This window comes from Genypterus blacodes, unplaced genomic scaffold (assembly GCF_046128005.1).
Source record: "Genypterus blacodes isolate CSIRO-AG114 ecotype Tasmania unplaced genomic scaffold, CSIRO-AGI_Gbla_v1 ptg000128l_1, whole genome shotgun sequence".
NCBI classification, from domain to species: Eukaryota; Metazoa; Chordata; class Actinopteri; order Ophidiiformes; family Ophidiidae; genus Genypterus; species Genypterus blacodes.
This window is the reverse complement of record NW_027466930.1, coordinates 1,795,840-1,823,527: the sequence shown is the minus strand read 5'-3', so window position 1 is coordinate 1,823,527 and position 27,688 is coordinate 1,795,840. Positions and strand designations below refer to the sequence as shown.

Genomic DNA, 27,688 nt, shown 5'->3' with positions numbered 1-27,688 from the left:
AACACACTGAGCAGATTCTGTCCTCTTTGACTTTGCTCTTTGTTTCTCCTCTACCTGTCTGTTTAGTTGTGCCTGGGTGACCCGGCCCCCCCCGAGGGTCGCGGCTATTGAGATGACCTACCTAATCGATCACCTGTCACCGGTATGGATTAGAGCGGGGATCAATAAAGCTGCCTTCTGGTCTGAAGAAGCAATAGGAGGCAGTAAATGTGCTTGATGATGGTCTGACCCCTTAAAGGTACAGAAGGAAGTCGCAGGTAAGTAAACTCATCGCCTGCTGCTGCTCCGACCTCTAAACTGTCACGTCTTCATAAACTCAGTACCTTAACGCCAGAAATATAAATAAAGGTGAGATGTATTAACTGTATGATGATGTTCAAGTTCTTGTCTTGTAGGTCTGATTGAAGCCAGATGAGATCAATCCAGGCCCAATGCTCCTCTGATGTCACAGTTTCAGACTTTACCATTGAACTCAGAGGTGTAAAAGCAGATTGACTGATGCAGCAGCAGTGTGGCCTTCGTCTTCTGCCGCTGTATTCATCACACAATGCTGGTAATTGCATATTTCATCAGCTGTTTATGTGCTGCCCTGCCGTATATGGGACCCTTGGCTGTGTTGAGTACATACTGTATATTTCAACCCGACCCGATGCGGATCAATATCTGCATCGGGGCTAAACTACAAGAAATCCTGGACATTTGCTTCCTTATCTCATTACTTTCTCTCTTTTTTATCCTTGTAATAAACACACTGACACTTCATCTGCTTGGTGGTGGCACAAAAAAAAGGCAAAGGTATAACTGATGACAACAGATAGGAAACGTGGCACACACTCCTATAGATGACATCACACCCCCCTCTCTCCCTTGATAACTCAGCCTCTTCCTTTTCTCATTTGCTGGATAATGAACTGGTGGTTACTCGAGTCCTCGCCTACCTGGTTGTTATTGAACCAACCGGGGCCAAATTGAACAAACCCTCCAATCAGATCAGTCACACCAGCTCATCCTTCACAACAGGCATGGAAGATGGCGTCTCCAGCAGGGGGGTTTATCCTATATGAGGGACCTTCATCTTCATCTTCCATCTATGTCTCCTCACAAACACAACCATCTGCTGGCTCACCACGGCAAATTATGCGAAGCGATTTTGAAATACGGCACGTTTCTCTTTTGTTTCTCAGCTTTTCTCATTGTTATTCTGATTTATTATTGAGTTTTTGATTTGAGGTGAGCCACAGAGAGAGAGAGAGAGAGAGAGAGAGAGAGAGAGAGAGAGAGAGAGAGAGAGAGAGAGAGAGAGAGAACACCTACAGACTGTAAACACTCTAACTGCAATAGATGTTTGGAAAAGCGGCAGGCTATTCCTAAACACAATACACAATCCAAGCTACAGCGGCGTGTCAAGAGGGCCATCCAATCTCTCTCTCTCCCACACACACACACACACTAAAACATAAACACACACACATCCAATTTATGCTGCACCCTATTTGTATTTGGTGACATATCGGATCAATACCGCTACATTATAGATACCTGCAGAGTGCAACAGAACGTTTTAAGGTTCTACACGTTTCTCTGCAGTGTAACAGAAACATTAAACTGTAAATTGATGTCATTACTCTGTATTTTTGATGGAGTTTGGAGAATTTGCGGTGATTTGCTGTCGTGAAAGAAAAGAAAAGAAAAAGCCAAATGCGGACCAGCAGGGAATTAAGCAGAGGTCAGGGAGGTCAGGTCATTATCTCAGAGGGGAAAATAAAAATGGGCTTTATAACTGCATAAATCAAGGGGGATGAACATGTCTCATTTGAGAGTCTGCCTGGCAGCTGTGTGTGTGTGTGTGTGTGTGTGTGTAGTCCATAGATTACACCGATGTTCACAGAAAGGTAATAAGTGTGTTTGTAGGTGTTGTTGTTCTTCAAAAGGTTTTAAATTGCCCAGAAATACAGTAAATTAACATAAATAACCTTAAATTTCTCCAACATGATGGTGTGTGTGTGTGTGTGTGTGGTGGGGGAAGGAGGGGGGTGGTTGAAGTGGGGGGGTCTCCGTTTCCTCCATATCGTCTCAATCCCTGGCTGCGTCCCTGCATACCAGCACATCACCTTCTTCCCTACCCAGAGTGATGAAGCCATATCTGCGTAATCAATACGAGTCCATTTATCGACTGAAGGGAGAGTGGAGACAATATTCATTAACGCGCGCGTCTATTCCTGAGAGTGTGTGTGTGTGTGTGATTGAATACCAAGCTGCCTTTAGGACCCGGAGCGCCTCCTCTTCCTCCTCCTCCTCCTCCTCCTCTTCCTCCTCAGCCTTTGTAGTTTGGTGTGAGATGAGGGAGACTGAGATGTGCTTCTTGCTTATCACGACTCACATCGAGCAGCTGAGCGGATCCCTGTCAGCTCTCACTTCTTCCTCTTTATTAAGCTTGATTTCATTTCACTTCGCCTCATTCCTGTTTTCTTTTTTTCTCCCATTTTTTTGTATTTTATTGTATGAACTATGACAGCATTTGGGGTGCATTCCATTCAGCTGGAGGGACTCTGATGTATCAATGCTGTGCAGCTTTGTTCTCATGACACACTTGCGCTCATTTGGTGAATTGCGCTTAACTTTCTTGCATCTTCGACGATTCCAGCAGCAGCAGGTACTTTCTGCACTTGAGGTGAGTCTTCCCCCCCCTCCTCCTCCTCCCTCCTCCCTCTTCACACACACACACACACACTCACACGCACACACAGAATGGCTGCGTTTGTTTTATTGTTAGTTATTCCCTGAGGAGACGCTGCTGGGAGAGAAGATGCGCTTCTCCTGTGCGTTTTTCTCCGGAATATTTTCGTTTTTACGCAGGATTTTCTTCTTTTTGTTTGAATCCTTCGTCTTTGTTGCTGCAGCTCCGGATCTGTGGATTGACTTGAGCAAATATTTATTTGCTAACAGCACTGTTCAGAGAGTGTGTGGAGGCGTGGGACGTGTCAGTGAATACTAATTATTGTCAGTTGCTCCCTCCGTTTCTTCTGCTTCTTCTTCTTTCTCTCCGTCCTCCTTTGCGCGCCCCTGAAGGGAATCCCCCCCCCCCCTCCTCCTCCTCCTCCCCCCGATCCAGGCGCACATGGAGACGGATCCAAATGTGCGCATCGGTCGCATAAAAAGACCCAAATGACGGCCTTGCCTTTGTGTTGTGCTGTGTGTAGGTGTTGAAGCAGCCATGTGGAGCAGAGAGAGCGCGTCTCTACTTGTGATCTGCTTGGCGCTGGCAGCTCTCTGCACAACCAGGTAAGAGAAGCAGGAGCGTCTGTGGGAAGATGGGAGACGCCTCGAAGCGATGACATGAGCTCAGATCACTCAGCCTCTCCGCGGAGAGCTGGGGAATGATTGATTCCTTTATCAGACTGGACTCTTAATCCTGCCCTGTATGCAAAGTGAAGACACGAGGCGCATGATGTATGGCAGCTTCCCGCCCTGAGTCACACCGGGGATGTAAATAATTAGGCAGCGGCAGGGAAGTACAGTGAGAGTGAAGGTTTGATGGAGCAAATAAGAGAATATTGAAGAATTCGTGACATTATTCCATCTGTGAGAGAGGAAACATCCACATGATCCCACATTCAGATGATTCAGACAATCAGGTAAAGCCACACTGAGGAATATTCTCCTATGGCCAAATACACTTCTTATCTATATAATAAAATAAAAAATATTATCTTATCACGGAATTTTGCCCATTAATGAGCCTTAAAACATAAATTTACTGGAATTAAGAGTCAATACTCCTTGATTTCATGCAGGGATTTCCAGAGAATTCTTAAAACTATTTGAAACGTGACACTGGCAGATTTTTACCTTGTAAATAAGACTTTTTGGTGTCAGCTATAAAGACTAAAGGGACTTTTGCGATGTGTCCTGGGAGATGGCATGTATGGATTTGGGAAAGATATAATCATGTAGACTTTTAAGCCTGAACTGAGGCCAAGTGCTCACTGGAGAACATTTAACATGATCTACCATAAATTCTCCTCTGAGTTTGGCCTGAGACTCTGGATCGGGGCTTGACCACTCACACTAAGAGTACCGATGACATCAAGCATGTTTGATAATGATCGGGACGTCTCAGACAAGGTCAGCAGAGGCACAGGAGGGCAATTAAACAGGGGCATAGCCACAGTAGGGAGGGATCATGCTGATTAGCAGAGAGCCTGAGCAGTTATCTGGGCGGTTACATCAGCTGTCTCCTCTACCAGCGGGCGCCTGGCCTCTGTGCTGGCATCTCATCAGCTGGTGTCAATGTTATATGTAATATTGTTATTGCCTTCATAAATCTGTGTCCCTACTTTCCCTTTTCAGCTACAATTTGATATTTAAATTATTGATAATCCCATTACAGCACCAACACATTAATGAATGGATCTCACTGGCTGCTATTGTCAGCCTGAGCTTGATGTCACTTATTCCTCTATTTCCTCCAATGTATTCCAAAAACTATTAAAAACACATAAAGGAGCCACACCATTGCGCCAGGCGACACACTCCTTCATCACACTGGAGCACTTCAGCATGCAGGCAGACTGTATTTCTTACTCAGATTCAAATTCATTGCTGATTTGAGTGTTTTCATGGGATTTATTGATGTTATACAAATAATACTCCAACATAGCCTTGTTAAGTATTCAAACCAACCATGCAAGAGCTGGATGGGTGCGAATCAATCAACATTAATGGTCAGAAAAGTACAATTAATGAACAAATCCTGATTGCCTTATCATCGGTCAGTTTAATCTGCAGTCTTGAACATTGTTAATTAAAGGAAAGACCTCCAGAGATTTACTGTAATACCCAGATATGATATGAAAAAAGACCTTTAGGATGATTTATCGCACACTATTGTACATTCATAATGATGATAAAAAAATCCATAACCCGTAGTGGAGTTGGAGAAAAGCAGCGCTATAATGTAACACTTTATCTGAGTTTATTTACCATGAATCTCCAGCTCTGATTACATTTGCATATTCAGTTGTGTTTTGGCTCCAAGATCAGATGGCTCACAAATGTTCAGCTTTGAACTGGGTCATCCATGTGGATGAGAAATGATGGTGTGCGTGCGTGTGTGTGTGTGTTTGCGTGTGTGTGTGTGTGTGTGTGGGCATGTATGGAATCTCTGCCAGATTATAATGACCCCCTTTTCTCTGTAAATCAAGCCTCCAAGGAAAACAGAATTATGAGTCGAACACATTAAAATTTAATCAGATTCCTCTTTGTTGACGGGCCCCTTAGCCGGCCATGTTATGATTGTTTGTCTGTCGACTAGATCTGTGAATGCTGATGCCGCATCTGATGCCTTTCAAACCAATATAACCCTGTTCACGCGGATCCTGGACAGACTGCTGGATGGCTACGATAACCGACTACGACCTGGACTTGGGGGTAAGGGAGACATTTGGCTTTGTTAAGTTCATCAACAACATCTGATTGAGGGTAAAAAAAAATTGAGGAAACACACACAGGTTGTGTAACATTTGATTCCCTGGACAGTAAGAGAAGTCAAACTGTCCACATGCATGCTGAGAGGTGTGTTGTGTGTTTAATCATCTCGCTTGAGTGTGTCTGTAATACGGACGCTGAGTCTGGACCACAGGGATGCGACCACACGTAGAACGTCACAGCACACTGCTCCTTAGCACATGAAACATGATTAATCATGCTTGAGCGTGGAGATGTGCTGTGTTGTCTGTAACGCTTGTGTGGCTTTAATGGACACGGTAACAGAGCCAGAGTGACACGGGAACGCCTGACTGGGAATTTAGATGGAGAATTCATTCATTCACCATATTGCTGTATATTCTTCTGCAGATTTTTTCAGCTTCTTCATTCATTTATACACACACACACATCACATATAATGTCACAATGCATCACATCCATGCGTTGCGGTGTTGAGTCCTCCTGAGCTTCAGAGAGGTTTCTCTGTCACGCTATAATCACACCAGGCTTGGATCCTTCAGGAATCTTTTCACTTCCTGCTCTCTGGATTTTTGGGGGATTTTGCTTGTTGAGACGGAAGCATTACATCTTCTCCTATAGCCTCAATGCAAATGCCAGGGCTTCTCCATCCATCCCCACCTCTGCGATCATCCTCCATGTTTGGCATCTCATTTCCAGCTGGCCCCTCACCCCAAAGCCGAGCGCCTCCCTCAGGATTTGGTGCCATTTGAAATTCAAATTCATGGGCCATCAGGCCGAGAGCTGCCATATGGGGAACAGACCTCCTTTAGCTTGGCAAGCTTCAGTCTGTACAACTGGACCTCCAGTAATAGGGCTTCAATCCAGTGTGATTTATAGACCTTTCAAGCCGTCTTATAAACATGCAGTATGGATCTATGCAGTATGGATCTATGCGTTGACATTTTTAAAGTGTGCTTAAAATTTACGTTTTTCAATTATATTTAGCTTTTAAAATATACATTCACTCAAAGAAAAGGGCAAACAAATCTGTGATGCGAAGAATTGTTCAAACATTGTCTTTTAATAAAACATTGAAATCAAATTGGACACTTTTACACATTTTGATTTGGTGGGACTTGAGTTTAAAGTGTCCCTTACTCCCCCCATTCATGTCTACCACTGTAAGCTTATGGTGCATTATGGGACATCAGATGGAATTTTCCACATTGTAGAGACATTAGATCTGTACTGTTTGTCTCATCTGTGAGGCAAACATGTCAGCGCCTCACAGGCTTTTGCTTTATAACACATTCATGATGCCTCGTCACAGCTGCATGAGTGTGTTCATTCATACATAGATTCACAGATACACATTTAGCTCCTTTAACGGCTTTCGGGATTCAAACAGATTGGCAATTTTAAGAGAAACTGTCTAAATGTTATTGTATTTTTGTGTGTTTGAATCATTTAGACCTTCACCAACACCATATCTATGGCAGAGCTACATGGTGTGTATTTTTAATAGATAAAACACAGTTTGAGTTAGAGTGTTATTATTACTTCTAAGATGTTAAGTTTTCAGCTTTATCTGTTGGCATGGCAACGGGAAAAACATTTGACCAATTGATTGTGCCTGGCAACCTACAATACATGCTCACACACTAATGTAAATGCTGTATTTGGTATGAAACGACAATCACTAATGTGTAACTGAGACCCTTTCGCTATCTTTAACAGGAACAGAAGTATATCCAGAAAAATTAAACATTTACTGTTGCCTCTTCGTCTAAGGGCCAGAATATTATTAGAACAAGACACATGTGACCTTGCCACCCCTGTATTTTGTATGCATTTCTAAAGCTCTTGGTTAGCTTCATCTGCATCTAGTCTGAGCATTCTACTGTGTCACTGATAATCAGATGATGAAGATGAAAAAGATGAATCTAGGACAGGAGGTTTTTGAAATGAACCCATGCGTCCCCTTGGGGGCTACTAGAAGGTTTCACAGGAGGGAGAAAAAACAACTATAATCGTTCTATCTTTGAATGAGTTATTGCATGGATGTGTGCTGCACATATTTCTCTCCTCTTTATTTATAGCATGTGCAGCATAACCGCAGCCTGTTCGCCGGCTGAATCAGTCTAATGCTTTTATCATAGAAAGAACCCAAACTGCTTTTTGCCCCCCTAATACACAGCCGATAAAATAACTATTGTTGACTTTAGATTTTACGCGCAACTGCAAACTGTATTTATTTTCCACACTGCTCCTCTGTTTCAAGTGCCGAGGCGACATCAGGCCTTTTTTCAATTGCTTTGTGTCAGATTCGCTGAAATCAAGCTGGGCTGCAAACAGTGAATGCAGAAAGCACAGTTGCTCCCACATCATCATTAGTGTGACTGGGAGGCAGCTCACTTCTGTTCATATTCACACTTCTGCCGCTAATTTGTTTTCCAACCAAAATTTGTCATCTAACTATGACTTTTGGCATCGGGCTATATGTTTTGATTCAGCTGTAAAGCTTTAAGCAGGTTTATATGTCAGAATCTACCTGTTTTTCAACTTCAACATGGAGTCGTAACATTCAAACCACAAGAGCAAAAATAAGCCATCCATCCATCCATCCATACACTCAAGCCTTCTTCACTGCTCTTAAACGGTCTTCCTCCCCATGACTGTGGTTGTATTACAGTTGTTGCATTGTTCAGACGCATAGACCAATTCAGAGAGGAGATAAAGGTGACAACAATCGATCTTTACCAGAAAATCAGTTTACAGCAGTACTCAAAGACAGGCAGAGATGGCAAACTCCTCTGAAAACCAGGCAGAAGGCAGCCTGGCAAACAAATCCCCAAAAAAAGAGGGCAGCGGCAGACACTCAGAGGACAGAAGTACAGGTGAAGGTCAGTAACAGCAGGCAGGCTGGCAAATTTACATAAAGAAGACAAGGACGTCTGTGCTGCAAAGACAACCGGGCAGAGGATTAGGGAACCTGGCTGGTGTGTAAAGTGGGGAACTGTTGAATCTGTGCTATTTCCAGAGAGAGGGGAGCAGCAGATGATGCATGAACCTCCCATTGTGATCCGATCTCCATCACATCTATCCAGGTGTAAATGCAATCTGCCAACAGGTCGCCCTCCCAGCTCGACTTGCACTGATTCACAAGTTATTTTGAATACGAGTCTCATCACAAAGGGCTACCTGCACCAGATTGTCCTCTGCGTCTAGCTGAAGATGTTTGGGGATATGGATCATGTTGCACACATGTGTAATTTAGGAAGTGGATTGAACGCTGATGTTTTTCCTTCTTGGCTCTTTGGGTGCCATGGTAACTATTGCTGCCTCTGTTGTACCCAGAATCATAAAACCCATGGCAGCCCTAGAGATGCATTATCCAGACACCAGGTGAATTGAAAAGCCGTCATGAACTTCATTGAATCCCTATTATGTTGGAGTAATCGCTAATATAGCGAGAGGTGAAATGGATCTTTACTTCTATGGAAATTTCACAGGTTGTTAATTTAAATGCTTCTCATAAACCCCATGGCTCTCCTGCGATAATTATGCTAATGATTCCATTGTGCCCGGCTCACAAAGATGGCAGCCTCCTGACGTCATCCGCTCCCCCCGGCCCGTCTCGCAGCATTTGGTGTATTTTTATTTATCTATTTATTCTCAGCAAACTGGCAAGAGTTAAGATGACATTTGGGTAGCGGCACAGCAGGACGCACAGGCCCCGAACGCAGGCAGGTTGCATCTCACCAATTAAACATGGTTCACCAGCCCCATCTGCACCAAATGATTCAGATTATAGTAAAAGTGTGTGTTTATGACTGCTCTTCCTGAATAAATGAACTTTAGGTATTGTCCTATAAATAAGTGTCCTAGCATCCCCGAGCGTTAAAGGCACTCTGGTTATTTTTGAATAGTAAACAAGTATTTTCCCAGGGGGCTGTTCTCTTCTGCGAGGAAGCTTCGTATGTACGTCACGACAACTCTGTTCATGCTATGCAAACGGGCTGCAGCTCGTCCCATTTATTGTTCATTTGTGCTATGATAATAAAAAAAATGTTCAGGCCGAAATCTTTATTTAGCACATATTTTGAAATATATATCCTTTTTGGGGGATTTTAAACATCAAATTCAGCTTATTGTTCTGGTTCAGCTGGAGATCACGACTGCATGCGGGCCTTCAGAGTGAGCTGTGCGAAGGGGAAATGTCCTCCATCTATGACATCAAAAGGTTGTTGTTAATCAAGGGCATTTGTAGTTGGAGATAGATCAGAATCTAAGCAATATTGCCTCTAAAAGCCACTTGATACACATGTAGAAGAGCTCCACATGGATGGTCAGGTGCTCCCCTGTGTAATCACGCTCCCCTGACACAAACACTCAGCAGATGTTTGTATCATGCATCGTCTGCTTTTTTCCAATCTAAGACTGAATTTTTGCCGTGAAATCACGTCAACTGACATTCATGTTTTACACGACAGCTGGAACGTCAATTTAACTGACCTGGTCTTAACTTACCAACAAGAAGTGACCCTTGCGAGTCATTAAGTCAGCTACCCAGACTGTGCAGAGCGCCCCCTACAGCCACAAAAGCCCCCATATATCTGGTTTCGGCATGCAGAATACATTTTGGTGGAGTCCCCCTTTTTAAAGTGCAACTTGCAGGTGGGAATTTTTCTGGAATTTATTCTTCACGGTTCATGAAAATGATCATTTCAAAAGAAAACAGATGTTTATATGTTTTACAAGCCACAAGGTCAGAGATAGAGAGAGAAATACGCCTTTTGTTTGCCTTCGCTGCCATTAAAGCTATTTTGTTTAACAGTATTTCCTTTATAGAGCAAATGTGGAGAGAGTGGAGACGTCGTTCTGGCTAATGAGTCTGAAACTTTTATCTTGCAAGTTGCACTTTAAATAAATTAAACTAATGGAAGCTTCTGTGAATTGCTTTCCGGTAAATTGTGATTGTACCTGGTTTACATACATAAATGCAGCTCACTGTATGTTCCACTAAATGGATTTCAGCTCTTACAGCAACCTGCCACCTCCTGCCGATTTACATTAGCTCATCAATAAGAGAGCGTATCCATCATGCTGCATGTGTTGTTGCTTGTTAGAGCGATGTGGGCGGCAGCTTGCTTTGCCATGCATGAGAGCGCTTTACTTTTAGAGCAATGATCTCTTTACATTATATGCGAGACGCCGTTTGCTGTGTAGTACAGAGCGTGGAGTAAAACGTAAAAGCTTTCTGAATTGGCCGAGCATGAGAGATCGAGCTTCAGTAATTATTGAAACAGACAGAGTGAAGAGAGAGCAAATGGACCTGATGCAACCTGCCGGCACATTATGGCTTCAGCAGGAGGCTTTGCTTCTCGCTGTCTGTCACGTCACTGTGAACATTTAGGACGGATTTCATACGCTCAACATCATGCCGGACATGTCTTGCTTAAAATGAATGTTTGGAGAGATGCTTTGAGATGGGCCACACACACATTCAGGTCACACAGTGCTGAGGTTCAACCAGAATGGCAAACGGGGGGAAAGAAAAGATGATGAACCCTTTCATATCTGTGATCGTAACCTTACATACTGGTCATGGCGTTTTTAGATCTGATATTTAGTCTTTCTCAACCACAAATCCATTTTATATCCATTTGTTATTGGTGAAGTTATTCTTAAATGCTGTTTCAGGGAGTGGGGAGGGTGTAAATAATTTACTGTCCCAATCCCAGCATTCTATTTACCTTTATATTTTTCTTTCTGTGTGTCTGCAATTTGGGTCAATTTAGGTTAGAAACAGTTTAATTCTACCTGTTGGGTGGTTTTGGTTTGCTTGGTGTATATTTGGTGCCTGGAAGGTAGAATTAACTTCAGCGTTCCTGACACACTTTGCACTTGCACTCATAATTAGACGCAGACACTTGGTTGCATTTTAGGCTCTGGTGTGTGTCATGAAGTACAACATCAACAACAGCCACATTTCCCTGTTACTTGTCCTCGAGGTGCAGCTATGTGCAGCATGTCGGCCAACTCATCCATCAGGTGTGATTCTTTGCATTTTAATCATGTTACTTGTACCTGAGTCCTCCATGACAGCACAGGGCTCTAAACACTCCCTGCTCTTTAATGGTTGCTTTGTGAGCCACTGCCAGTGGGTAATCGTGTTCAGCATGTCGCCATTAGCGTACGGCACACGTGTCGAGCAATGTTTACATCCAGCTATTTTATTCACATTTACCCCCCTTGCTGCAGCTGCAGTTCATTCCAAATCCACAGTGGTCCCGTTCACCTCCCACTCCCAGTCGTCAAGTCACCGAACATGCTTGTGTACTGAACCAAGACAACTGCAGTACACATGTGACTGTACCCGTCCCTCTGACCTACATGTATCACTGAGAGGACTGCTACTTTTAAAGTCTAGACAATATGTCATCTGTGACCAATGTTAAAATCCCATGTTAGTGCACAATCAGGATGAAACATTCACACATTCATAAATGATATAAAACGTGATATATGTCTTATTTATTTTCTTATTGTATTTCCAGACAGAGTGACTGAGGTGAAGACAAACATCTACGTCACCAGCTTCGGCCCAGTTTCGGACACAGACATGGTGAGAAGAGGCAGCCGATCTTTATTTATTCCATTTTCCATTGTTCATGCAGATCTTCATTTTTTCAGCACACCTATACTCCAGAGGGTATCCATGCATCATTTCCTGTTACATTATTTGTTCTCTCTCACACACACACACACACACACACACACACACACACACACACACACACACACACCACACCTCAGTGCCTGAGCTGAGCCAGGTATTCCACACTACAGCATGATCGGTCTATTCATCTGACAATTTTCACCTTATAAATTATGGAAAGTCCGCTTGTCATTCCAGTCACTGCTTTGTTTATCCGGGGCTTTTCCTCTTTATCATTCAGAAACACGCGCCCGCCTTCACATCCTATCATCGGCATCTCTCCTATTTTCGAAAGGCCCATTTTCCAAGTCATTGATCTAATGATTGTTACAGTTATGGTGTTAGAGTTCAACGCAGAGGCCTGTGAGTGATACATTAACGAGAGCGGCTGCTGCTGCCTAGAACATAAAGCGACATTTACAAATAATAACGCCATTAAATGTCAGAATGTCTATATTCAGGTCGGCTCCCTAATGGAATCAAGCACGACATTCAACAATCTGGACAAATTATTTAGGTCAAACATACAATCTGCTTTAGATTCGGAGTGATTTATAGAAAGTAGCAGAGTTGTAGTTTAGGTGTTTGGCCTGAATTTAAGGTTCCCAGATCTTAAAAGGATTTTCAACCCTCACGTCCCTTTTTGTTAGTCCTCCTCGCCGTCTGTAGCTTCACACTCGTGCACACACATTTTCCAGTGCGTTGCTCTCTGCCCTAAATCCCGTTTTGTGTGCGAGTTTCCTTTGACAAGAGGGGTTTGTAGGTCAAGGAGTTGTTGTGGCCTCAGAGCCAGCTTAGGAAAACACACGCTCTGAGAGTTAATAAGAGCATACAGAGCTCGGATGGAGCTTTTACAAATAGAAAAGCCCTCAAGCTGCCTCAAGAGGCCAAGGAAGTCAGTCGGGAAGATCTTCCACGTTGAAATTGGACTCATTGACATTCATACATTAAAAAAGAAGAAATATGTTAACAGAATCCTGCATAAAAACTAACAAAGTTTTCAGACTGTGCTTGTTGTTTGAGTCATGGGCTCGTTTATCTCTCGTGCCTGCAGGAATACACTATAGACGTCTTCTTCAGGCAAAGCTGGAAGGACGAGAGGTTGACATTTCATGGCCCCATGAATATCTTGCCCTTGAACAATCTGATGGCGAGTAAAATCTGGACGCCGGATACGTTCTTCCACAACGGGAAGAAGTCCGTGGCCCATAATATGACCATGCCTAACAAGCTGTTGCGTATTCAAGACGACGGGACGCTGCTTTACACCATGAGGTAAGCTGGAGCTGCGAGAAGACCACCCTGAAGACAAAGTCACACAGGGTTTTGTTTATTTATGCATGTTTGATGGTTATCTGAGATGGATTTGAACGGTTGGAAATGAACAGAGCACGTATCCAGGGGCAACACAGACAAACTCATATTTGTGCAAATGTCTGATACATGCAATCTATTTTTATGCAACTATGCATGAAAATCTATTTGAATATTAAAGCGTTGCCAAGTTACTTTTGCTACGCCAGCCACAATGCAATTTCTTATCAGGGAGCTAAACTGCAATATCGCCAAGGACATAAAGCAGCGTTTGGATTTCTGCTGCTTTCGGCGTCACCTTGTTTACTTTGCTACGGTGAAGATGAATTATTTTCTGTGTGGAGGCTTTACAGATGGAGAGGATGTCATAGTGCACGAGGCTTATGTGGTTGTTGGTTTGTTTTTTTTAGACCGTGCCTAATCTGTACTGTTTGCTTTTCATGCATTTGTAGTGGGTTTTTTTTTTTTTTAAACCACTTTGTGTGAATTGGATGCAGGTTAACTGTGCATGCGGAGTGTCCAATGCATCTGGAGGATTTCCCCATGGACTTTCATTCCTGTCCGCTAAAATTTGGAAGCTGTGAGTAACTTTGATGATGATAGTGCCTGCAGGACACTTTGAGTAAATGTTACTTTACCCCACACACAGTGGCATGAGAGCAGTCTAGACTCCAGAGTGGTGTTCATGTATGAAACAGCAACATTTTGATTTGATGATTGAATATAGTTCCTTATTTATTGACAACAATCCTGTATATCCATAACCATAACACTAAAATGGGCCTTCAGGATGGCAGGATTGGCAGAAAACTTCTCAAATCCACTGTACTGGCTGACAAACGTGATGAAAACATCTCCATTCTCATGCTAGCAAACAGGCTTTCAGATTTCATATTCTGTGGATGCTGTGACGGGCTGAAAAGGCCAAAATGTCACTGTGCATCGATTGCTAGTTGAGACATTTTACAAATCAAATGGACAATCACAGAGAGTTTTTCACTCAACCAACATCAAACACATTGTAATGAGCTCTATTCATTTGGGTCAGAGAAATGATTTCTTGAACATCGTCAGTTAGCAGCCACTGGCCCACATTCGTCCCCTAAAGGTTTACCCCCTTGTCTGTTTTATTTATTTATTCAGATGCCTACACAATTTCAGAAGTGACTTATTCTTGGACCCGAAACGCTTCAGACTCTGTGGTGGTGGAAGGAGAAAGCTCACGTCTCAACCAGTACGACCTGCTTGGACAAACGGTCGGGCAGGAAACTATCAAATCAAGCACAGGTACGTTTTTGAACATCCAATAATATACATATATGTTGAAGTCCATCAGATCCAGAGTTCGTTTTGGAAAGATACGTTTCTGATATTTTATTTCCGCCTGATATGGACAAAACTATGGATATGGAACATTGAGTGGGCTCTTCTCTGGACCATGTAACATCCTTTTGTCAAGTTTTGTCCCAATCAGTTCATCATAATTGCTTCATTTTTCTGAAGCCAGGAATCCAAATATATGCACATCACCATGCTTTACCACTCAGCCGCATCATGCTGTGAGATTATTTTGTTTGGGTGGATGCCGAAATTGACCACCTCCTACACATCGGAGGAGGCAGCCATTGCTTGCTGTCAGATACTTTGTTTTTTTGTCATTTTGTTATTGGCTTCATAAGGCTGCAAAGCACAAAGGGAATTTTGTCCTGCTGTCCCGACAAACAGGGATTTTTGTCCTTCATGAATCTTGAATTTGCTGCTTTGTTTCATGTTTATGTTCGGTGTGGAAACCAAAAACGAGACAGCATGACAGGTGAGCTGCTGCTGAGCCTTTACAAGCTCTCTTTGGAGAACACAGGCAGCTCAGAGGCAGGATGGAGACCATTTGGCATCTGACAAAAAGGAATTTATGAAGATGAAGAATGAAGAATGACAGAAAGAGAGGGAGAGGATGGGAGATGTTGAAGCACACCTGGACATAAGGGAGCACATCTGTGTGCTGTAGCTGTCAGAGACACAAACAGAGGAGCTGGAGGAGGAACGAAAGCTGCTGTAGTCTTCAGTGATTCACGTTTGTGTTACGTTGGTGTTCAAAGACAGAAGCATGTCTCCCCAAAGTGCAGTGGGCTGTGAAATGACAAAGAAAATGTACGTTCTGAGCTCAGGATTGGAATAACTTAGTGCGCGTTGGAAAACGGCACATTTTGCTCAAATGGAGCTGGAAAGGAAACATTAGCGAGTGAATTCAATAGTGGCAACCTCATTAGTTGACAGTATAATGAACTCAGGTATGACTTAGAGGAGGGGGGAGAAGAAAGGAAGGTGTCACTTTAGAGCACTGAAAAGCCGTCCATGTTGTTTTTCTGTCATTTGTAACAGGAAGCGCAAAAGCCAACAAAGACAAAAATGTGTACAAACTGGTTTCATAGGACGAGAGGCAACCTCATAACTCAGAAAAAGAAACGTGAATGTAATAATACGTGTCGCCTGGAAGCTTCGCTGCCTCTATTAGAGGCCTGCACAGAAACAGAAACGTGGTCTATCAAAGCAAGTTGTCAGTTGTCATTACAAAGAATACTGTCACAAAGTTCAATGCAGAAAAACAAAGGCTGCTCAAGAACGCGCCAAAAATAGAGCCCACACACACACACACACACACACTGATACAGATGCCAATGATCTATACTATAAGTGTTTCTGTGTGTGTGGCTGTGAGAGGGCTGAATGGCACCTGATTTCCAATGACAGAGAAAAGGTATCAATGAAGAGGAAAAGCTGGAAAGGTGAGATAAAATTTAGGCTCTAAGCTGCAGCAAATAAATGGATCTGGAGTCTGGATGTAAATGGAGAGACGGCGCGATCGTCTGAGGCCAGGCGGCTTGTTCTTAAGAGACAAGGAGAAGGCTGACAGCTGTATTCACTCACACGCCGGGAGTGACAAGCAATCTGACATCCTGCGACTGAAGATTATATGGCGGGGGGTAAGCAAATCACCGAGGTTTCATGACACAAGGGCCTGTGATACTTTGGGAGTCAGAAAGGAGACGTCATAATCAATACGCACATTTACAGAAAGCCACTGGAGGCCAGAGTGCGGCGCCCGTGATGGGCTCCTTCCTCTTTCCTCGCGGCTTATTCGAGCACGAGGACCTTTGAGATAGAATTCACTGGATAGCTCAGAGAGTGTAGATGGATTCCGCTGAAGTGCTCAGCAGTATGGAAACGCTTTGTCTTTTGGAAAATAAAAGTGTAGATCACAGACAAATACAAAGTTGTTGTTTTCAAGTGTAATTTAGGCAGGAAACCTTTATAAAAATGGCCATCTGTGGTCCATCTATAGAGGAGACCCTGTGTATTCTTCCAGTGGTTGTGTAATTTTAGGAGGAGATTCCCATCAAACAAAACCCAAAGGTCCACTGGGTTGAGGCTCTGAACTTTGCAGCCTCCGAAATCAGAGCGAGATGGTAACGAGTTCTTTATTGCGAGGGAGAAGAAAATTGTCGCCCACCTTGAGCTGTCTAGCATTCATTTCCCATTTCTATCTGCTTTATTATCAAATTCTACTCTGTGAGGAAAGCCCGTGTCACAGAGATGGAAATTGAGATGGAAATACAAATTAACTCCTGGATGTGGTTGTGGTCTCGGGGATGCTCCCTGCTGTGATGATACAGCACAGCAGCATGCAGCACGTAGCAGTGTGATAAATAACATGCAGGGAGCATTGCAAATAATCCCCCATTGGTTATTAACTTAGAAATAAACCCCCTCCAGGGTGCAAACGGAGCAGAACCAAAGCAGGTGGAGGCTGGGATGGAGGAGGCTTTTGTCAAGCAGCGGCAACAGCGGCAAAGCAAACATCAGCATATAGAGTGAATAGGAACGCCGAGCCCTTTAAATAGGCCGCCAGATCAATATGAAGAGATGTGGCGGGAGTGTTTGTGGACGGTTTTACTCTCGGCTGACGCAGCAGAGGTGGCCGCCTTAAAATCGCCCATTAGAAGTGGTTTATGTTAGGACGATACATGACAAAGATCTCCTGAAACGCCACAATGCCAGTGTGGCGTTTCCTCCCTCCTGTCAGAACGTCTTGGAGTGTATTCTTACTCTCATGCTGTGATCTGTGTCATCCATTTTAAAAAAAGGGACATATTTTTCTCATAAAATAGTGTAAAACATGTTGAAAGTTGTCAATTTGCAAAATTTTAAGTAGTGTAAAATGCATGGTTCGGTCTGCGTTAGAAATTAGCTCTGTGATATCAAACACACCCACAAATTATAAGCGGAGTGAGTGAGTGTTTAGCCAATGTCCACAACATTACAGCTGGCCAATAATAAAGACCTGCAACACACTGTTTCCACTCAGGTGTGCACAGCGGTCTTGTCAGGGAAAGTAATTTCCGAAAGTTTCAAAATAAAACGCCTAAATAAAAGTGACAAGATGGAAATCTGCCTAACATCTCCACATTAAAGCGCGCTTCTCATCCATTAAACCCCGATCTGTTTCACCAGTGAGATTTACTTGGAGCATGGCAAGTAGCAGATGTTTCGTTGCTATGGATACCTGGCATTTGATATACCTGCGCATTGATTTCCATTTGTGTTTAAGCTGTTGATCAATCAAGGGGTTTGTTTGTGGTATAAATGATGTGTGTGTAGTAACACAGTGGTAGTACAGTGAAAGACAAGGACCCCAAAATACACCTGAGAGATTCGCCAAATAGAACAAACACCCACACCCGAGTCACCTCGCTACATGTTACCATGGTAACACAATCCTGATCACAAACTATTTATACAGCTCTTTTTAAATAGATGTGATTAGCAAGCATGATGTAAAAAGAAACGATGGCTCGAGACGTGGTAAAGAAAGTGTGTGAAGGAGCCAGGAACGAGGCCTCGGTGAGTCAAGATGAGAAGATAGGAAAACATGCACGAGTCTCTGCACTCCGAGAGACAAGGCTGATCTAATTTTAGTCATACTTCTAATTTGGAGAGAACAGTATTGAAATAGATTTTTGAAAGACAATACGATCACACAACCATCATAATCGAGAGGGCAACACCAGGTGCTTTTGTCGTCCATTCACTTTGTGTTTTCTTTCCCAGCCATTGGTTTTCAGTCTTTACAGATTTTAGTCACCTTCTAAGTGACTTCAACGTGTATGTGAAAATACATAAAATAAAGTTTTATGAAAGGGGCGTGTAAGTTTGGTAGCCTCTCCCTCTAAAAAGCTTGCATGTTGGGAGTTTCCTACAGGCATTTGAATGCATCACCAGGAGAACTGCATTACCGGCAGCATTTCTTCTGAGGCGTTTTAAGGCCAAATCCAAAGAATGAGGGGCATTAGATGTTGCTGAGAGACACCAAGAGTTGTAGAAGTTTGAGGCTGGTGGAGAACACTGACCTGGGGTTATCGCCTCCACTCTTTACCTCTAAGTAGAAGGCGGAGTGGGTGGTTTGTGAAGCACGCTGTGGCGTTTGAGGTGTTCTTTTTGTGCCTGAGCGCGCACAGAGTCACACTTTCTCACATGCTGCTCCAATTTTCATCCTCAGAACTTGTTTTTTAGTACCTCTGTATGTAATGGTAGATCGGGTGAAAGCATCCAATGTGTCAAATCTAGACCCTTTTTTTGTACCACGGAAATCTTTCAAACACCACATTCATGAAATGAAAAGTGTGATTTTCCCCCCTGTAGCATCTCATCTCTTAATAAGAAAAAGCTTTACCGTCAGATCTAAAGCTTCATTTGGGTCCACAGAGACTGAAAACTCTGCAAATAAAACCTATAGGTTGAGTACAAGTGAGTGTTGTCATCGCAACTGCAAAATCATCTCTGAATCCAAAATACATGGAAAAGGTTTAAACGATAACAAGGATCTTTATCAGATACATTTTATTTTGTACTCGTTTGGCTTTCGCAGTCTAGGCTGCCTTTTGAAAAACTGGCCATTTATAACTGCACCCCTGAGCGTAGTGCACCACCAGTATTCCCAGTAGGTTGAGATTCCAAGTGAAATATCTCCCCAATGGGTGCATCCCACTATCAAGGGAACCCCTGCTTCAGTTTCATTGAGTCAGAATATCCTTTCATCTGCACTAAATGTTCCTATCTAGGTTAAGTGCTGTATGATGTCTGAATAGAAGACAGAATGGCTGTTTCTCATGTTTAACTGGTCTACATGGCCAGATTGGCTGACTGTAAATTAATCATTCATTATTACTGTGTCAGTGTTTGGTGTAGCATTCTGGCAAACTGGGTCATGAATGAATGTGCTCTCAGGCTCCACGTCTTACATCAGCACATCAACACAGTGTTAGAGAAATTCTCCGATTGAACAATGTACACATTTCAACATTAATATCCAACTTAAAGTAAGAAGCATAGAAAAGTAAAATAAGATAAAAATGCTAGTAGTCTTTTTTCTTGCTTTTTTCGCTGTTAAAAATCGGGTGTATTTAGATGCAAAAACCCTGTAATATATTTAGTATTTACGCTCTTCATCAAATATATACGCATTTTAATGTTATATAAAATACTCATATAATTTATATAATATATATTAATGTGTATAATTTCTTAGTGTTTTCACCCCAAAAAATCAATACTGAAAAAAATACATCTTCAAGACCAGCACATCATTTTTCCAGTTCACTTCTGAAACAAAAAAAAACAAACTAAAAACATTTAGCCTAGTTATCTTGGTACAGGTACTTAGTACAGAGATGAAGCTGTATACATCTTGTGAATTCCAGCCTGATGATATGATGACAGATTGACTCCATATGACATGTGTGAAAAGAAGGATTTAATCCCTTTTCAATTCAGCTGTGCTCAGGCTAGCGTCAAGATAAAACAGTGCATGACATTTCAGTGTTTGCTTTACAATGATATCACAGACATGCATCAGGTATTCATAACAATGAATAGTGTCTAGCGGGCAGAAGCTGTTATAGGCGATGTATGAGTGAATGTGGTTCCCCATGAAGGCTCTATTTGCAGAGCTTGCTGTCTGCTGAGAGTCTGTGCCCCCTGTTGGACAGCTCATGCTGTGCAGTAAATCCCGTGAGGCTGAGGTACTCCAGTGGTCTTAGCAGGAAACTGAGTTTCCTACATCTGTGACCGTGACGCGATTATCATCTCCATGCTGTAATTACTGTCTTCCCTCTCAGTGAAGTGACCACAGGCTTCTCTGGAGAAAATTCAGCTTCATCTCATGCATTCTGCTTGTACATCCTTCTCCCCCATCCACAACACAGGCATTGGGGCTGGCATGCAAATTGAATTACAGAAGATATAGAGCTCCATAGGGTACTGAGAGTGCACTCGCTTAATTTATCTGAATTCCAGCGCCTGGGAGATTGTGTGTGTGTTTGTGCAACTGACTGTTTGTATGTATGGTGTGAGAGAGAGAGAAACAGTCCACATAGCTGTTAAAGATGAAGGCAATACCACTACAGCGCTAAAAAAAAAAGAGGGAATGAAGAATCTTTCGGGATTAGTCCTCAGAATTGACACCCCACCCCCACCCACGGCTGAAAAGGACTTTCCTTTTGCCAAGTGACAGCAGTGTGTATCAGGGCCTTCGTTTCAGAATAGCAGCAAATGAGCTATGTTTCTGTGTTCTGTTGCCATGGGTAACACATATTTTTCTGCTTGTATCTAATCTTGGCTTCTCTTTGAGATATCTTCCATTTGGAAGGCCTGACTGCAGTATTGACACTGTCAGGTATTCTACTTGTTTTTAGGTTGGAATATTGTAAAAAAGAAAAAGAAAAAAAAGAAGAATAAGTATTTTTACCAGGACTGTTCTAATTTCATCTGAAAACTGGTCAAAATGACAAAACTACGAAACACGCTCAATTACAGGAAAGTCATTGTTCTAGCTTTAAGTATATTTGAGTCAAAGGGGTTTTGAAACTCTGCTTTTTTGTGGCATGTCAGTGTATATCAGGCTAACTGGACGGCAATAAGGTTTCCTCTTAAAGAGCAGAAATTGTGTGAATGGCACAGAAAAGAAGAATGATCTGTTTCTATGAACAAACCCTCAACATGCTAGAGAGAAGGCCATGCAACATTATATGCTGGATGAATCATGGTGATGTAACATGAAAGAGTTGTTTCTGAACAAAGTCTTGAATGGGATTTTTCAACCTTTCATGTGTATTTAGATTCCAGTTCCTGACAGCTTCAGGCCACTATCAGTACTGATATGACTTGAAAACATAACTTGGATAAGGGGAGGATTGTAAGAAACAAAAATTGCTTTAATTCAATGCACAGCAACTACAAATAGTCAGATGTCAAATCTTATGAGGTTGTGTTGCTTTAACGGGACCCTGGCTCTTGTCTCCGCAGGTGAATATACAGTCATGACAGCTCATTTCCATCTGAAGAGGAAGATTGGATATTTTGTCATCCAGACATACCTCCCCTGCATCATGACTGTTATTCTTTCCCAAGTGTCCTTCTGGTTGAATAGGGAATCGGTGCCAGCCAGGACTGTATTTGGTAAGTATCTACCTTTTCTCTGCCTGTGACTAACTAAGCACCAACCTAAATTTCAAGCAGGTAATAAACCTGGATCATATTCGCTCCTACCAGAACTTAACAGAATTATGAACATTCACCCCTTTTTTGTTGTTGTCAAAATCAGTTTAGTCAGCATGGGGCCTGAAAATGGATGACAAATGGTGTGTGCATGAGGGAACACGGCTAAAGAGAAAAAGAGAACGTTTCGTTTAGGCTTCAGTGGTTTTTCAATCCACTTGGACAAGCTATAGCTGAACCTGTTTGTAAGCCAAGTGGAACTAATAACAGAGACCCCAGAGTGGTCAGCTTGAGGGGATAAACACAGGCACAGAAGACGAGAATAGCCTGTCATTTTGGGCAGAAGAATAACTCAAGCATTACCGAAGATCAGTGGAGTAACAGAACGCAACTCGAGATGATTTCACTGTTTTGCCATTTTAAAGCCATACTTCTACTATCATTACAATGAATTCTGATGTGTATCTGATGTGTATGCACCAATGTCTGGCCTAATTTACACCAGTTTGCGTTCCAACGCCGAGCCAGAAAAACATAGAAAACACCCAAATCAAAATATGACTCCCAAAACATACAGTCTGCAGCCTGGAACAGTTTCAAAACTTGAGTAGGACTGAACTGGTAGGCTTGAGAAATGGGAAGGCAACCCGAGAGAAAAGGAGAGGGAGACAATACCTGTTTCATCCAAAGTGACATCACATGTATACAAACATAACGACTGGTGAAAAACTCTTTGGTGGATGTCATGAAGACACAAAATGTATCAGAGGCATCTTAACAAAAAATTTGTTTTGTCACTGGAGAGCTTTTCATTAGCTCCATCTGATGAATCACATGTATAATTTTAAACAAAGTAAAAACACAGACTCGTGGAGATGCTAAATGATGAAAGCTCTTCAGGGCCCTTCTAAGGAGATACACTGGTCTGAAAGCATAAACGGTTCCCATGGTTTCAATATAGAAACATCTGCACCCATTTTGCTAGAAACCCTTGACGCATCACTCTGTACTCGACCATTAAGCAGAGTAGCCCCTACTAGTAATCATGCCTTTGTTGCCCCTTGCTCTGTTCGCTTCATTACAGTTTTTAATTTCCCCAGTGAAACACAAACAGATGGACAGCACAACTGAGAAAAAGAGTTTTATTACACACAAAATGTAACAATTCCCAGCTGGTATTATGTGTAGTGTTCAGCATTCATGTTGCGTACACAGTAACCACCTTGAGCCCAGAGTCATTCAATGTTTTAAAAGCCGACTAACTGAATGTTTTCTTCCTCTGTGTTTTCAGGCGTGACCACAGTTCTCACGATGACAACACTGAGTATTAGCGCGCGAAACTCCCTCCCTAAAGTTGCTTACGCCACTGCCATGGACTGGTTCATCGCCGTCTGCTACGCCTTTGTCTTCTCCGCTCTGATCGAGTTTGCCACTGTCAATTACTTCACAAAGCGCGGCTGGGCTTGGGATGGCAAGAGTATAGTGAATGACAAGGTAATGAGGAAAAAAGCAAGTCTTTTTGACAGGATGCATTTTCGTAGAGAAGCCATTAGCATTGTACTGTATGTTAAAGAAGGCAGCGCTTGCAGAGTGGAGCTTTAGTTGTTACACGCACTCGTCGGAGGCACGGCCATAATGGAAGCAGTGACAATCTTAATGGCTAAGTTATCACTCCAAAGAGCCGAAGAGCAACAATTATCTTTGAAGCTACTTAGCTGACTGGCAGGTCATTGTGCCAAAAATAGGTAAAAATCTGAAAAGTACAAATTGGCACAGCTCTCCCTCTGTTGAGAATGTCTTTTATTTGGTCCCATTTGTTAAAAAATATCTATGCGTCAGCCCTTTTTATAAACCTTCATCAAAGCGTGTTACAGCTTTCAGGCTGCATATTCTTATTTAATTAACAACAGCTGAATCCAATCAAGCATGAGGAGCCAAGGCTTTCTCTCTCAATGCCGCAATTTGCTTCATGGGAAACAGCCTCTCTGACTCCACCAGAGCCCCAGTTGGATGGTAAACGCAGTTGAATGCATGGGAAGGTGGAGCGAAAAGTCTCCCGTCTGTGTGCGTCCTTGTCTTTGTAGCCAAATCGTGATTAATCATTTAAACGAGGGAAAATTTTCACTTTAGGAGAGGGGATGGGTTCTTTACAGGAATTCTGTGTCTCCAAGCCATAATAAACGGCGCATCAACCAAGTATAATGGCACACTCTCAGTTTCACTGCTCTCTGTGGACAGAGTGTTGGAGAGCTGGAAAGAGAAGTTGAACCCTATTTAACATTCACAAGCAGCCATGTCATTAAAAAACATTTAAAATAGAGCATAAACAGAACAATGGTGATGGGTAAAATAAACAAAATAAGATAAAAATGCATTCCTTCATTCTTCATTCGTCCCAAATTAATATTCCCCCTGTATCTTCTTTGTCCTGAAATGATTCCTACAACAACTCTGTGGGAAGACAAAAAAAAGATTTTCTGCCTCCAGAGCAGCTGCTCCTCCGAGAAATTTTGTTACACCTTAAACTCCAACCTGTGCGCCAGTGTTTATGTATTGCTGGCCATGGGAATATGGCAGTCATGACAGGCTGGAGGCAAGCTTGAGACCGGAGATAGGAAAGCCAATGATTAGACCTCCAGTTCTGGTAAAGAAAATTTGTTTTAGGCCTGAAAGCGGCTGTGGAAGTGTCAGCTACGCACTCTTCATATAAATAACTGTGATGTGGCTCGGAGCAAAGCACTTAACCCGACGACTGCTCCAGGGGGGTGACTCAGTGTCAGACGCTGCCTTAAATACAGACACAGATTTCAAACATGGACGCATAAACCAAGCAAAAAGTAGAACAAGCTACAGGACCACAGAGTAATGTAGAGAATAGCAATGATTTCAGTCATTGTTACTGCTTATTTTAGGGTTATTGTATGGCTCTCAGTAATGTAACTTCTAACTAATCTTAACGTGGTAACAGAGCGGTCATTCAGGCAGTGTGTGCTCCTCTTTTACATAACTGTGCTACTTTGTATCACTACACAAAGAGACTTATTCCCGGCTAGCCATGAAGTAGCGTGGCCTTCTGGTCATTACCCAACAAGAACATGCGTCAGGCTTTCAATCTGAAAAGGGACAAGATGTCAACAATGTCATGTTGACTACATTGCATTTGACAGTTAATGGAACTGCAACGTAACTAACTCTGAATAGGCTGCTATTGTGTAGCTAGCTAGTAGGTTTGACTCTGCTGTTCTTGCTTACATAGCAAAGCAGTTGCTAGGCTAGCACGGAGTGACAACAGTAGGACTATTTTTCTTGGTGGAAGCTTGTAGTGAGTGACTCCAGTCAAAGTTTATGTCTTGTATGATATTACCTTTTTCTTTGGTAGTGGCAGTATAATAAGTGAACCCCGATAAAGTGATCAGGACACAGAGGAGCAGCCGATACGTCATCCCTTACATACCTGTAGCTATGGATATACTTATTCTGCATCCTGTCCCTTACTGTCTACCAGTAAGATACATTTAAAGATACATTCACATGTGTCTTTAAATTTGGCTAGATAGTGCTGAGTAATCCTCCTAATCCTTGTCCTCTTTTAACAGAAAAAAGAGAGAGCATCTGTCATGAAGAAGAATAATGCCTATGCCGTAGCCGTTGCCAGCTACGCGCCAAACATTTCCAAGGACTCCGGCACACTTCCAACCATAGCCAAAGGTGGCACTCTAGAGCTCAACAAGGCCAATGGCAAAGCCCAAGAAGCCAAGAAGACATTCAACAGCGTCAGCAAAATTGACAGGATGTCAAGGATTTTGTTTCCGGTTCTGTTTGGCAGCTTCAACCTTGTCTACTGGGCCACCTACTTAAACAGAGAACCTGTCATAAAGGATATGGTCCCATCTAATTAGAAGCCGGTTTCAATGGGTTCTGGTGTGGGGACTAAAAGACATACCAAATACCTCCAGCAGCTGCATACATGTTCTTTTGCAGAGTCAAGCCCTGGACAGTCTGATCCTGTATCCTCCTGTTTTCTACATTGCTGCCTGCAGCACTTTTGGAAAGCCTGGCATTTGTAAATGTGTATGTATATTTATATTCATGGTTTCATGGTGACATATTGTGTGATTACTTCTATTAGAGTGCATATTTCCTTGAAAGTATGTTTCCAATGATGTGACCACTGTACATATGAATCAAATGAAGACTTCATCAGCATCAGCATTACCACACAAATGTTATTTCAGATTATTTCTATCTGTGTTGACTTTTGCTGGTTAATTCCCACTCTCTTGATATTGCATTATGACGTTTTCTTTTTAAAGGAAGGGGACTGACTGTATCATATCATATTTCTTTACCATTTAAGTGCAGCCTGACTCTTTTCCTGTCCAAGCCAATGCAAAAATACATATGTATAATATTGTGTAGAAGTTGGTTTATATGTGACTGTGGATATGGGGCTGTATGTACCACTTTTGCCAAACCTGTCAAGACACAAAAATCCTACCAGTTTCACTCAGCATATCTTAAAGAAATATGTAAGATTTAATTACAATTTTAATTGACAAAAGTCAATGCATTAAGAAATCAGGTGTTAACAATTACATATGATGAATGTAATCTCATGATGGGTGATGCACCCACCCAGGTGTTTTCAATCATTCCAGCTGATTAGAGCTCTTCTAAGGAGGGTATAAACTGACATCTCTCCGCCTCGCCTAATAGGTTATGGTCGTGTTAATGCAGGCAAACTCAAACCAGGTGTGCACCACCTTGATTTAATGCTTTAACTATTGAAGCGGAAACTTTGATATTGGCTCCGAAAACCCTCACAACTTTTTCACACCATGTGCAGCATAAAAATGAAACATTCCTTGCTTAGTTTAACCTGTGAAGGAACAGAAAATAAAGAATAAATAAATGGGAGTTTTCGTACTGTATGAGTTATGCAGGAACACGTAAGGGTTTAGTCTTCCAAAATATTGATTGATTATTTTTTACATAAAAAGCATCATAACAGAATTAAAGAGCATTTGACTTAATGTGTTTCAAAGCTCTGTGTTAGTCATTACATGATCAATTGAAATAATATATTTCTAGACAAAGTACTAATCCAACCAAAATAAGTTTGTTTTGAAAAGATAAAAGGAGTGCTTCCTGAGTTAAATAATAATTGTTAGTAAAATAATTGATTCGAATAACACACATAATTGCTCTGTGACAGTCTGGTGACTTGTCTAGAGAATATCCTGTCTCTACTATTATGTGACATGGAAACGGCCTATTTGTAGATGTTCAACCCATAGTCATGATTGTTTTACAGGCACATCCTGGGTAAACCATTACAAACTACAAAACTGTGAATTATGATGAAAGTAGTTTGGAGATGGTTGCAAAACTGAATGATATTCAGCCCCATATCAGCAAACACGTGTTCTATTACGTGAGATGATTTTGCTTCACGTCTGTATTTTTGTTGAATCAGATCTTGCATGGAGATTAAAATCTAGCTCTTGTTTTTTTTACAGGTTACTTTTTGGAAAATTCTTTATTTTTAATTGAAATTTTCTCCAACATCATACAATATCTTAAACATTCCAAATAAAATGATTGTTCACAAAGTGGATGCTTGATTTGGTGCACAGTTTTTAATAAAAACATGTT

At 42.2% G+C, this 27,688-nt stretch overlaps 1 protein-coding gene across 2 annotated transcripts; it reads left to right on the top strand.

The window, feature by feature from the left end:
* Window positions 1-27,688, top strand: gabra2b (gamma-aminobutyric acid type A receptor subunit alpha2b). Of its 2 annotated transcripts, none has more exons than XM_076162862.1 (10): window positions 1-257; window positions 3,201-3,282; window positions 5,315-5,430; window positions 12,009-12,076; window positions 13,224-13,444; window positions 13,981-14,063; window positions 14,627-14,770; window positions 21,842-21,994; window positions 23,325-23,527; window positions 25,630-27,688. In XM_076162862.1, exons 2-10 carry the CDS (start codon window positions 3,215-3,217, stop codon window positions 25,930-25,932), a joined length of 1,359 nt encoding a protein of 452 aa, XP_076018977.1. In that variant the 5' UTR covers window positions 1-257; window positions 3,201-3,214; the 3' UTR covers window positions 25,933-27,688. The 2 variants fall into 2 exon arrangements, with proteins under 2 accessions (XP_076018977.1, XP_076018976.1); XM_076162861.1 differs by lacking the exon at window positions 1-257 and adding an exon at window positions 2,261-2,671.

What these genes read in the sequence shown, in the direction of transcription:
- gabra2b (XM_076162862.1), top strand. Translation starts at nt 3,215, where the DNA reads ATGTGGAGCAGAGAGAGCGCGTCTCTACTTGTGATCTGCTTGGCGCTG. An exon ending in TCCGCTAAAATTTGGAAGCT is followed by an intron (nt 14,064 to 14,626) that starts GTGAGTAACTTT and finishes TTATTTATTCAG; the next exon opens with ATGCCTACACAATTTCAGAA. An exon ending in GCCAGCCAGGACTGTATTTG is followed by an intron (nt 21,995 to 23,324) that starts GTAAGTATCTAC and finishes CTGTGTTTTCAG; the next exon opens with GCGTGACCACAGTTCTCACG.